General features: G+C 39.6%; 1 protein-coding gene across 2 annotated transcripts in view; it reads right to left on the reverse strand.

Annotated features, from left to right (window-relative positions):
- Positions 1-12,563, reverse strand: part of FAM184B (family with sequence similarity 184 member B) — a 116,600-nt gene that overhangs the window by 14,599 nt on the left and 89,438 nt on the right. For both annotated transcript variants that reach the window (XM_007496682.3, XM_007496680.3), the window contains exons 7-11: positions 7,712-7,818; positions 3,740-3,860; positions 2,381-2,593; positions 1,110-1,263; positions 37-149 (exon numbers count right to left, since the gene is read on the reverse strand). In XM_007496682.3, coding sequence (XP_007496744.1) covers positions 37-149; positions 1,110-1,263; positions 2,381-2,593; positions 3,740-3,860; positions 7,712-7,818 — 708 coding nt within the window. The remainder of the gene's footprint in view (positions 1-36; positions 150-1,109; positions 1,264-2,380; positions 2,594-3,739; positions 3,861-7,711; positions 7,819-12,563) is intronic.

The following is a 12,563-nucleotide window of genomic DNA, read 5'->3' on the forward strand; positions in this document are numbered from 1 at the left end:
CACCACTGCACTGTGAGTCGAGCACTGGACACTTGCCTGCTGTTTCTTCAGTCCCCTCAGATTCTTCAGTTCAGTCTCAAGTTCCTCTATCTCCTTCTGTTGGCTGATAAAGGATGCATGCTGCTCTGATAATTCCAGTCTAAGGGAATCTAGAGACAAGGCAAGTAGGAAATTAGCCATGCACAGAGGACAGGGACAGTCCCCTAGGGAAAAGGCAGGGTATGCATGGATGGCTTTGGGGTTTTATACCTGATACTCTTCCCACTGGACTCAGAAATGCACTTTTTTTTTAAAGATCCCAGCCTCCTCTCAAGGGTCCAAGGTCTGAAGAAAAATGATTAACTGCACCAAAGCCTAAATCTGCTGTATCATAGAGATGAGCCAGTCAGCACCAGGGCTAAGCTCTCCCTATAGACTCTTTCAGTTTTCAGTCATATCTGACTCTTTGTGATCCTATTTGGGGTTTTCTTGGCAAAGAGACTGAAGTGGTTTTCCATGTCCTTCTCTAGCTCATTTTACAGATGAAGAAACTGAGGCAAATATGGCTAAGTAACTTCCTCAGGGTCACACAGCGAGTCAGCATTTGAGGCTGGTTTTGAATTCATGAAAATAAGTCTTCTTGATTCCAAGCCCAATGCTCTACCCACTGTACCCCCTAGTGACATATAATGCATGTGAATCCATATATACGCAGATGTCAATATGTGTGTGTGTGTGTATGTATGTACACGTCTAAACCTCACTTTTCTATTTCTGCTATAAAGCAGCCAATTTAGACATCCAATCCAATAATCAGTTAAGTGCCATACTGTGGCTCAGTGCCATACTAAGCACAGGGGATACAAGGATAAAATGAAGACCAATTCCAGGGGTTTACTTCCAATCTCACAAATGCCAGTGGAAACAGGCATCATCCCCACTCCTCTTTCTACATCTCCCTCCCTCTCCAACACCCACCTTAAGCCAAATGCCCAGCTTGAGGAACATGAGAGAGTTAAATAATGCAAATGATCATTGCTCATGAAAACCCTGAGTGGCCAGATGGGGCTTATTCAGTTTCTCTTGGCCAGTGGAGCCAGGCTAGTCTGCATGGCTGATTTCTTGTATACCTAGTAAGAGAGCCTGCTGTCTCTGTATCCTCTCGCGTTCCCCCTGAAGGTCTTTGCTTGCCTTTTCTTCCAAGGCCTGGAGTTCCAGTTGGTGAGATTGATGCTGAATCTGGAAAGAGTGGCTATATTCTTTCTTTAGACGTTCCTCTACCTCCTGAGGACAAAGAAAAGCAAGAGAGAGATTCCTGACAAAAGAAAACTTTTGGCAACTGGCCAGGATGGCAAAGAGGTTGGGTTTGGTTTTGTTTTTCCCAGCATATGTAAAGATCCTTCATGAGAGATATTAACAGCTGTTTTAACACCAGGCTAGACATTTTCCTCTAAAGGGCACTTAAAGAATTGTGCATCTATTTGTCTCAATTAGTCCCCGCAATACAGCCTCACAGATGTATGTGGGCCTTGGTCTTCTCTTATCTCTTGGTATTTTCCTGCATATTGTACTTCCCTCATTTTCCTCCCAGTCACTACAGAGAACAGAGAAAAGCCCATCATTTGTCAAAATCAGAGAAATCTTCCTTCTCATTTGCAATGGTTGCTAGGCTCAGAGAGCTCCAATTAGAAACACTTCATCGCCACTTCATCCGTTGCAAAGACACAAGCAGTCAGAAGCACAGCCTTTCAGAGTGATCCCTGGTTCTCCCCATACAAAGATGGGGCTGTTGATGGCTCGTCACAAGGTGTGTACCTGAAATGCTTTTAAAATGGTTCTAGTTTGGGCTTGGTCATTATCCAGTTGTGACTTCCCATCCTGCACTCTTTCCATTACTCTATGGTGTCTCTTCTCCTCTGCTACCCAAACTACTCAGAGGTGCTTGGAATCCTCTGATGCTTAACTACAGACAGGAGCAGTCCAGCATGACTACCCAGATTTTTCCTTCCCACTTTTGTCCCTCATACACCAAGCAGCCCTCATCCCTGGTTATCTCTAGCAGGTGGAGTTAAAATGAGCTCATTTAGTACCTAGAGAAAATAAAACATAAGGAGTATTAGCAGAAGAGGGGATCAAAATTTAGGAAAACTGATCAGTATCAAGCTATGAGGTGAGCTGGGAAGAGAAATAGATTTTTTTCATATTAAATCAAGAGATAACAGAACCACAGCCTGAATTCAGGATAAAAAAATAGGATGTTAAAGGTATATCCTGTGACCTCTGAGGAGAGCCCCAACATATCCCCAGGTTATGGCTCCAGAGCAAAACCCCTGTGCTAAAAGGCTCATGAGTCTGACCTGAGGCAGGGCTCCTTGTGTCCTTACTGCCATTCAAACATTACCTTCAGCTCTTGGTTTTTGGTGTCTTCCATGACCTTTAGGGCTTCTTGATGGGAGGCCTCGAGCTGGGTTTTAACAGTCTGGCTTTGTTTGATGTAATCTTGAAGTTCCTGGAAAAGCTTCTCCCGTTCTTTGTCAGATAGTTGCTTCAACTCCTGCAAGTCTTCTCTGTAGTTGTGGGCAGACTGCTCCAGAGCCTTCTTCATCTGGGAAATCTTCAAATAACAGAAGGATCATTCAGTCAGCACCCCAGAGCTCTTACCCATGCATGCATGCATATGTGTTTAGAGTGGCGGTGGGGTTTCTCCCCTATAAAGCTCCCTCCAGGATTATGTTCTGGTGCAAAAGTGCCATCATTATCAGATTCTAAGAGAGAGCCAAGAGAGCAACAATAAGTAGCCTTGAGAATAGAAGGGCGAATTCTCCAGTTCAGTATAGTCAGAAAGGCTCTCGGGGACTGGATAAAGTGGGACAGCCAGAGTTAATAAAGATCTCCAACAGGACAAAGAACTGTTTCATTGACTATAGTTAAGATAAGGGATATTTAAGAAGAGGCAACCGGGAGTGCTAAGAAGAGATGTGATATCAGATAGCTTAACGCTGCATATATTGCATTTGGAATCAAGAAGTTCTGAATTCAGACTCTATGTTACTCTGGGCAATCCATTTCACTTTTCTCAGATTCAGCATCCTCATCCTTAAAACAGGGAAAACCGTAGTTCCTGCCTGACAGGTTTGTTGTAAGGATTAGATGACATAATTGTGTAAACCACATTGCAAAACTTAAAGCAGTATAATGTTAGCTATTATTCTTTCCAGTGAAGCAGTGACTTTTGATGATACAGACCAGTGCCTTCATAAGGTACCCCTTCAGTATGATGGTCCTGTCTCCATGGGAGCTCTGGAGAAGGAGTTTTGAGGTTTGGAAAGTAGGAGAGATTTAGAGTTGGAATTGACTTCAAAAATTATCAGGTTCAAGTCCCTTGTTTTACAGATGAGGAAACTGAGGCACACATCTTCTAAGTGACTTGCCCAGGAACAGCTAACTAGTAAATATCTGAAGCAGAATCTGAACCCACATCTTCTGAATTTCAAGTTCCTAGAGTCCTAGGACTCTTAAATCCTTTCTAACTCTATCCATTATTTCATGCCGCTTCTATAAGTAGAAGACAGAGTTAAAAAAGGAAGGGATCAATCAAGGTAAAAAACAAACAAACAAACAAAAAAAGCATTCCCCACTTCTGCCCCTACAACACGTGAACATAAAGAACTTCATTTGTACCCAAGATGTAGAGGCATAAACCAACACCAAGTGAATGCAACATGGCCCTAGGCAATCCATGGCAATGGCCCCATTCTACCTGTGCTTGCAAACTGGCTCTCTGGTTTTGCCAATCTTCTGGGAAGGTCTGGGTCTGGGATGCTTCCTCTTTTAGGATGGGAGTCTGTTTGTACTCTTTTTGTCTGCAGGATCTTTCCAACCTTTAAAGATAATGGAACCAAATAGGGTATTAGCATAGAACTCAAGAGTGCAATTTAACAGATTTATGGAGTTTCTTCTATGTGCTACATATTGCAATGGGTACTAGGCATTCAGAAACAAGAGAAAAACAGTCCCTGCTCTCAAGAAGCTTACATTCAAGGAAGAAAGGATGAAGCAGAACAAGAAGATAATAAAGCTTGTGTTTATATAAAATATTTGAAATTTTGCTAAGCCCTTTACATGTTTTAGCTCATTTGTGCTATTATTATCCCCATTTTACAAATGAGGAAACAGAGGCACAGAGAAGTTAGATGACATCCCTAGGGTCACACAGCTAGGAAGGTTTGGAGAAAGGGTTTGCATTCAGGTCCTCCTGACTCCAAGTCCTGAATTCTAGTCACTATGCCATCAAGATAAGTAAATATTAAACATAATATACTAAACATATATAAATAGTATATAGTATATGTAATATGTAATCAGTACATTGTGTGTAGTATGTAGCATAGTTTATACAATATACAATCTAGTAGATACCACATACATGTAAATAGTCCATAATAAATATTTGCAAATGTATTTGGTGGGAGGACACTAATGGGGGCCTTGGATAGACCTCTTGTAGAAAGAGATACTTCAACTAAACCTTGTAACAAACTAGACATTGTAAGTGGTAAAGGTGAGGAAGGAGGACATTCTGTCTGAGGAGGAAAAGGCATAGACAGGTCTATTCTATCTATCTAAATATTTTATACCTGTGTAAGTATATAAATTGATCTGTCTAAAGCCAGATTTATGGCCAAAAATATCATATTCTTGTAAAGCAACAAAAGCATTCCAATTTTCCTTTTTACTCCTAAGTACCTGTAGAAACAGTCCCACATGAAAGCCGTGCAGATAAAAGTGATCTGAGTGTTGACTAATTCAGAAAAAAAAGTGGGGAGAAAGCTGAAAGTGGGATATCTGAAAGATCCAGATGCCAGATGTCACAATGGAAATGACTGTCAGGGCAATGAAAATGCTGACGTCAAATGCCAAAAGGCAGGATTGTTGGCCCAAACACAGCAATCTACTTCAGCTAACTAAGTTGAAAATTACAAAGAAAAAGTGGGGGAAAGTCTTCTTTAAAGTGAAGCTTTTAGCAATATGGTTATTTAGGTTAAAACTATCATTAGTTATATAGGCATTAACATGGTTTTATTCTATCTTCCCCCGAGTGAGAATCAGAGGAAGAAGAGAATAGTAGTGACTGGTGACTCCTTGCTTAGGGGGACTGAAATAATTCTTTGTCAGTCACATAACAATGGGCATACATGCAAGCTAACCCTAGCCCTAACCCTAAATTTAGACAAATTTGTCTAAATAGATGACTATTACTCACTTCTGGTGACTTAGGCAGATACAAAGGAAATTCCCAGAGAGAAGCTCAAGAGCATTGTCAAAGATAAGGATTATAGAATCTTGGGCAAGAAACTGAATGGCATTGAGGTACAGGTAGTACTTTTATCATGGCTGCCCATCCATGGTAAGATATTCAGAAGCTGTTACCATTTCGGTCTATATTGAGACCAACATGCTCTAAAACCATTAGATCATTTTCAGAGAATTGCTCTAATAATCTTTTTCTCGGTAGAGCCATACTTTCCCCTACAGATCTGCATATTATCTCTAATACTGCCACTCAACAACCCTCTTCCTTTTAAGTTATTGCTATCTAATTGTCCACCAGGGCACTCAACTCTCTCCTAAGGAGCTTCAATCTTGTGCCCCCCAACTTCCGATTTAACATTTATAGCTAGATACTCTATTGGCATTTCTTTCTAATTTTTAATTTTGATTCTGAACTAAAGAAATAGCAATTAATATGGGCATTTGAATTTACATAATAGAAAAGATGGAGGGAAGAACTAATGAAACTGGGGGTCTCTTTTATAGCATCTTTCTTTTAAGTATATACAGTAAGATCAACCCAGAGCTTTCAAAATTTTCCTGCTTGTCGGGCTTTTTTCTGGCCTTCCTTCTATTCAAAAATTTCTTTTTTGAACCAGGAAATTAATCAGAGCATCACAGATTTAGAACTAGAAGAGACCTTAGAAGCCATTAAATCCAACCCCCTTATTTTACAGTGGGAAACGAAACATCAGATGGATTAAATGACTGGTGTAGCTAGTGTGCCACACAACTAGTAAGGATCTAAGGCAGGATTTGAACAGTTCCTGCTGCCTCTAAGACCAGCACCATCTTTCTGCCTCCCTTACAGGCATCCCAGAATCAAAATGTACAAAACAGGTGTCAATGTATTTCCCTCTAGACCCACTCCTCCTCCTAACTTCTATATTTCTATTGAGAGCTTCACTATTTTTCCAAGTTCAAAACTTTAGTCATCCTTGCTTCTTTACTCTCACTCACTCATCCTGCTCTAGCCAGGTAGTTCAACCTCCTCAGCATCTCTAGAATTCATCCTCTCCTCTTAGTTCACACCACAGTGCTTGCTCTATATAAATGTTAGTGCTATTATTACTGGATTTTTTGTTGTTGTTGAGTTTTCTGTGAGCATGCATCTTTCCAACAGAATGTATGTTCATTGAGAGTGAGGCTTTTTCATCTTGATATTTGTGTCCCCAGGGCCCTGCACCATGATTGACATGGAATGGGTGCTAAATAACCACTTGCTGATGAACTGAGTGTTTTAACCATGGTCATATGGCATTAATGCATGTCAGAGAGGGAATCTGAAGCTAGTTCCTGTTTAGGAGGCTTCAAATGATGATCCCTGACCAAAACGCTTTGTCATGATTCTGCTACCAGTTATAATGATCTCCAAATTTTTGTTAAGAACTAATTGTTTGGTGTGGCAGAAAGAACCTTGGATTTAAGGCATAGGGTATGGGGTCAAATGTTGGCTCTTCTACTTTTAACCCTGAACTCATCATTTAATGTCTTTGTACCAAAGTTTCATCATCTGTCAAAAAAGGGAGTTGGACTCTTCAATCTCTAAGGTTCCCTCTAGGTATAAATCCTAAGATCCACATATGGCAGGGAGAAAAGGAAAAGAGGAGCTTTCTCTTTAGTGGAAAAACCAAAAATAGCAGTGAAGTCAGGGAGAGAGGAGCCACTAGAGGACATGATAGCCTTTACTCTCAGTAGCATTCATTTTGACACCTAGTCTTGGGCTAACCTGCACTGGCATATAGTTTCATATGTTTTTCATTTCACCATTCAAATAGTATGAGTTTGAAGGGCAGGGACCTCTCGAACACATCTGCATCTCCTCAGATCCTCAAACAGGTCTTTGAACAGAGGATGTTCTTGATGAAATTTATGGAAAAATCAGGTTCTAATTCTGGTTCTAATACTGATGGGCTTTAGTTGTGTTGTTTCACTTTTGGAATCATAATATCTCTGAGCCTCAATTTTCCCATCTGTAGGCACAGAACAATGATACGTACTATCTATTTTACAGGCTTATTTTAAAGAAAAGACTATAAACTATAAACTGTCCTAGAAATATGAGGAATTATTAATATTACCTTACCCTAAACCCACACTTCTAAGGCAGAGAACTGTTCTCTTCCAACCCTGAGTTCTCATGTACTCAATCTGCTATAGTGGAGAGAATATTTGGTTCAAGCTCCACCTGTGTTACTTATTAATCAGGTGATCATAAGCAACTTACATAACCTCTGGGAGTCCCAATTTCCTCATCTGGAAAATCATACCGCCTCTACTTAATCTCACAGCCCTGCTGTGAAGCCAAAGGAAATAAAGTATGTAAAGCAATTTAGAACAAAATAAGAGCTACCTAAAGGCAAACTGTTCTCATTAGTCATAAGGAATGACGCTCCTTTACCTTTCTTCCTCTTCCTTGTTGGTTTCTATTTTTGCCCCTAATTGTTCTTGGCATTTTCTTCCTTCAGGTGGTGTTTTGGAAAGCTCACTCTGTTTGAAGCATTGTTCCTAAAACAACAAAGAGAGAGAAAAAAAGGCAAGAGAGAGAGTGGAGAGAGGGAGACAGACAGACAGACAGACAGACAGACAGACAGACAGACAGAGACAGAGAGGAAGGGAAGGAAGAGGAGGAAGAGGGAGAGGAAGAGGGAGAGAGAAGAGTCACTTTTTTTCTTTAGCTTTTTTCTTATTCAGGCACTCTATTCCTCTGTGGAGGGAGGAAGAATGAGGGACCAAAAACAGGGGAAAGACCCATAGAATCCATACTCTCTAGACAGTGTTTCTTTACAATAAGTGTGTAGAGGCTACAAGAGGAGTGGAGGAGAGGCAATATAGTGTAGTATTAAGAGTACTGGACTTAGAAGTGGGGGCCCTGGATTCTGGTCCAGGCCCACCCCTTCCTATTTATGTGCCTTTGGACAAACTACAACCTTTCTAAGTGTTGGGTTCCTCACTTGTCCAACAGAGGGCTTGCACTAGGTGATTTCTAAGGCAGCTTTCGGCTCTAAATTTATGATCTTCTGCACTCAAACCAGTCTAACACACATTTTGCTAGTAGGTCATACATTCCTAAAGGGCTAGAACCCCGTTGTTATATTTTGGTATCCCCCTCAGTGCCTTGCCCCACATGGAGCGTGAAACAGGGGTTCAATGAGCACATTTGTACAGATGAGGAAAATGAAGTGCAATTGTCTTGCCTCTTTCAAGTGCCCTTTTGAATACTCATATGTTATTTTGATATGTCTGAAGTTGTGATTCAACTCAATTCAATTCAACAAGCATTTATTGAGCACCTGCTATACAGCAGGCATTGTGCTATGCTTTGGGGACATAAGAAAAATGAAGCTGCCCTCCAGGAGCTAACATTCTACTAGGGGAAGCCCCAATATGTATATAGATAAATATATGTCAAATACATACAGAATAAATTCAAAGTAACTTGGAACTAGAAAGCTAGAGCACAAATGGGGAGATTAGGAAAGGTTCCCACAAAGATGTGGCATCTGATCTTGCTTTGAAAGTAGCTACAGTATACAGGGTAAGTGTGAAGGAAGAGATTCAGGAGCAGGGACTGGTTGTGCAAAGAAAAGGGAAGAAGAAATTAAAACATCATATACAAAGAATAGCAAAGAAGTCATTTTGGCTAAAAAGCTTTAAAATGGCATCAGGAAGATATTGGTGTTAAAGAGACAGGAAGAAAGAAACCACAAAAGGGATGGGGTTCAGAGATACCTGGGAACACTTGCATGAACCAATGTAGAGTACACAGAACAAGGAGAACCATTTATACAATAATAATGATGCTATAAAAACAAACAGCTTTGATCGATTTGAGATCTTCAATATATATGGAAAGATGCACATGATTCCAGAGGATTGAATGACACCCATTTCTTGAAAGAAACATTATGGATTCAAGATGCAGAATGACATAGACAAGGTAGAAATGCCTTTATAGATATGATGTTTGATGGTTTCATTATAAAGAAATAATTTGTTTTTCCTGTTCCCTTTTAAAATGGGGATGGGTAAGAGGGAAAGAAAATAAATACTTGTTAATTAAAAATAAAAAGAATAACAAAAGAGAAAGAGATAAACATTCATATCTTAGGACATCTTGAGAACACAGAAAGTACTACACAATTTCCCAAATATGATTTACCTCTATCTCTTGCTACTAACTAATCTTAGTCCCAGGAAATTGTCTATCTATAATGTCTGTCCATAATATATGTGCTATGAATTAACTCAAAGTTCAATGCTTTTGACCACAAACCATAGTTTGGACAGTAGACATTTTAAATATAGTTGGCCTTTTCTGTGAATAGTAACATTAATTTCCTTTGCTTTTCAATGAGGAGGCTGGACGCTATCTGCAATGAGAATTTGTGGAGAACTTTAGCTTCAATATTAAATTCTTGTTTAGAGGTGGAACTAGGAAAGGATGAATACCTCTATGCTAAAAACCTTCTGCAACACTGATAAACATATTAGGTAAGCAGACATTTCCCTGCTTGTTGGCTTATTTGATATTTCTATTTAGCAGATCTTTGAACAAAGTCATCTCCATAGTTGCATCTGGAACAGATTAATGAATAATTTTAAGTTATATATGTCACATTCATCTCAGTCAATTGTGTTACCATAGACAATTGGTTGCAAAAAAAAGTCTATAAAAGTCTGCCTGTTTTCTTCTCATATTTTCTTCGAAGATCCCCTTGATGCATGCATGCATAATCCATTCTCACAGATTTTTAAAATATAAGAAAATAGCTTTTATGGGTTGAGAGTTTGCACAGGCTTTACCCCATGGCTGCAATGTTCTCCTTTTTTACTTCTTGTCTCTTGAAATTCTGACATTCCTTAAAGGCTCAAATTAAGTATTACTCCCTTTAAGAAGCCTTTCCTGATTCCCTCATTGTTAATGCCTCACTCCCAATCACCGTCAATTTTAAACAAATTTCCTCTATTTCTTACCTATGAGCATAATGTATGGAAAGTGGAGACATAAGCCAGTTTCTAGCCCATGGAAGGCACCTAATAATACTGTTTGAAAAAACTGTCAATTGAACAAGATCATTATAATTGATATGCAATTGGGAATCTTCTGAGCATACAACCTTTGGGCATCTCTATTTCTTGAACCCAAATGACATATTTCAGCAGTTTTTCTCTGGGTTGATAATATTCTAAGAAACTATTTGTAAAGCATCTAGTACAGTGCTGGAACATATTAGGTGATTAATAAATTCTTGTTTCCTTTCTTCTTCCCTGGTACCAACTTTTTTATTAAAATCACAGAATATTAAAATATAGGTTAACATAATTTAATTCAAAGATAAGATTAGAGGGTCTTAGTGAACTTGGTTATGGAGAAAAACATGTCTCTTTTCCTTAGCTTTGAATCAAAATTTAATTTTTCCTTCAATTATTCAAAAATCTCATTTGAAGAAAGGGTCCAGGGCTTCCCCAGACTACCTAGGAGTTCATGACACAAAATAGGTAAAGAATCTCTATGGTTAAAGGTTCTAGTTTTAGGGCACAAGAAATTCTATTAGGGCAGGGAATATGTTCTATGTAAACTTGCCATATCTTCAAGTACTGAGCAAAATGTAACAGGAAGTGCTTAATAAATATTGAACTGAATTAAAGCTTGTCAAAATATTCACTATGTACCCACATTCAGTGTAAAGGAAGAAGGTTTAGTTATTTTCATGGTGGTCTGTCTATGATGTTCATGCTCCTTATAAGTACTAAAAGACTAGCTGAACAAGCACAGTAAAATGATGAAGTCCACGCCCTCCATCTTCATTATTCATGTCTTCATAGTGGGATTTCAAGCTGTCCTTTTTAGTTACAGATTCATTTGATATGATGTTTGATGGTTTCATGATAAAGAAAGAATGTGAATATGGAGTTGATTCAGTTGCTTCATTAGTTATGTCAACATTTGGCCAACAAAGATTTGGTTAGACAAAGATCACCCAGTAAGAGTACCTATAATTGATCTACCCTCTCAATTCACACTCCCAACCCACTGATTGATCACCATCATTCTGATAACCAGAAGGGAAACCTATGGGACATTTTGACCTTTACTCAACTAGGCTTGACATCCCAGATGGTAATTAAGTCATTGTCATCTGACATTGACCCCTGAGAGTCAGTTGCCCACAAGATGGTGGGAGTCCACAAAATCTCTATACTTGTTTTGACTGTATTGATGAAAACCCCCTAGGACTCCTTTACATCTGTAAAGCTGCTTCTTCCAGTCAGGGTGCACTGCTGACCCTAAGAGAAGGAGACTCATAATACCACCGTCAATGTCTCCTTTGCCCAGGCAAGGTGGAAATCATTAGGACAGCTCTAACCTCTCTCCTAACCTCCAGACCCACAACTCCAACTTCCATTTGGACATTTAAAACTTGATGTCTCATAGACATTTTGGACTCGACATATCTAAAAATTGAATTGATCTTTTCTCCCCCAACTCTCCCACTTTCCAGAGTTCTCTATTACTGTCCTGAGTACCATGAGCTTCCCGTCACCATGAGCTACCAGTCACCCAAGGGGCAACCCGGATCCTCAACTCCTCTCTCATATTCCCTCATATCCCCTCATATCCAGTTTGTTGCTAAGTCTCAGCCTTTGTATTCAATGTGTTGCCAAGTCTTGTCAATATTTGCCTTTGCAACATCTCTCTCAATGTCCTCCCTTCTCTCCTCTGATACTGTGCCACCTCAGTACAAACCCTCAAGGGCTCATACCTGGGCTGTTAGTCTGGTCTGCCTGTCACAAATCTCTCCCCACTCTGGTCTATCTTGTCAAAATTATATTATCTAAAGCACAGTTCTGACCATATAACCCTCCCCACTTCAATAAGATCCAGTGATTCTCTATTGCCTCCAGGATCAAATATAAAATACTGTTTAGTACATGAAACCCCTCATAATCTGCTCACCTGCAACCTTTCTAGTCTTCTTCCCCTTCTCCCTTCCCCCAACTACCCTTTGATCCAGTGGCATTGGTTCCCTTGTTTATCTTCGGAGTCTGGGTTCTTCCTCTTCCCCTGGTTTCCTTGGATAATGAAACCCAGATAAAAATCCCATCTCTACAAGAAGATTCTTCTTTTTTTCTTAAAAAAAAAATAGCCCTTACCTTCTGTCTTAGAATCTATATTAGGAATTGGTTCCAAGACAGAAGAGTGGTAGTTGCCTAGGGTCACAAAGCTAGAAAGTGTCTGAGGTCAAATT

This window comes from Monodelphis domestica, chromosome 6 (genome assembly GCF_027887165.1).
Source record: "Monodelphis domestica isolate mMonDom1 chromosome 6, mMonDom1.pri, whole genome shotgun sequence".
NCBI lineage: Eukaryota > Metazoa > Chordata > Mammalia > Didelphimorphia > Didelphidae > Monodelphis > Monodelphis domestica.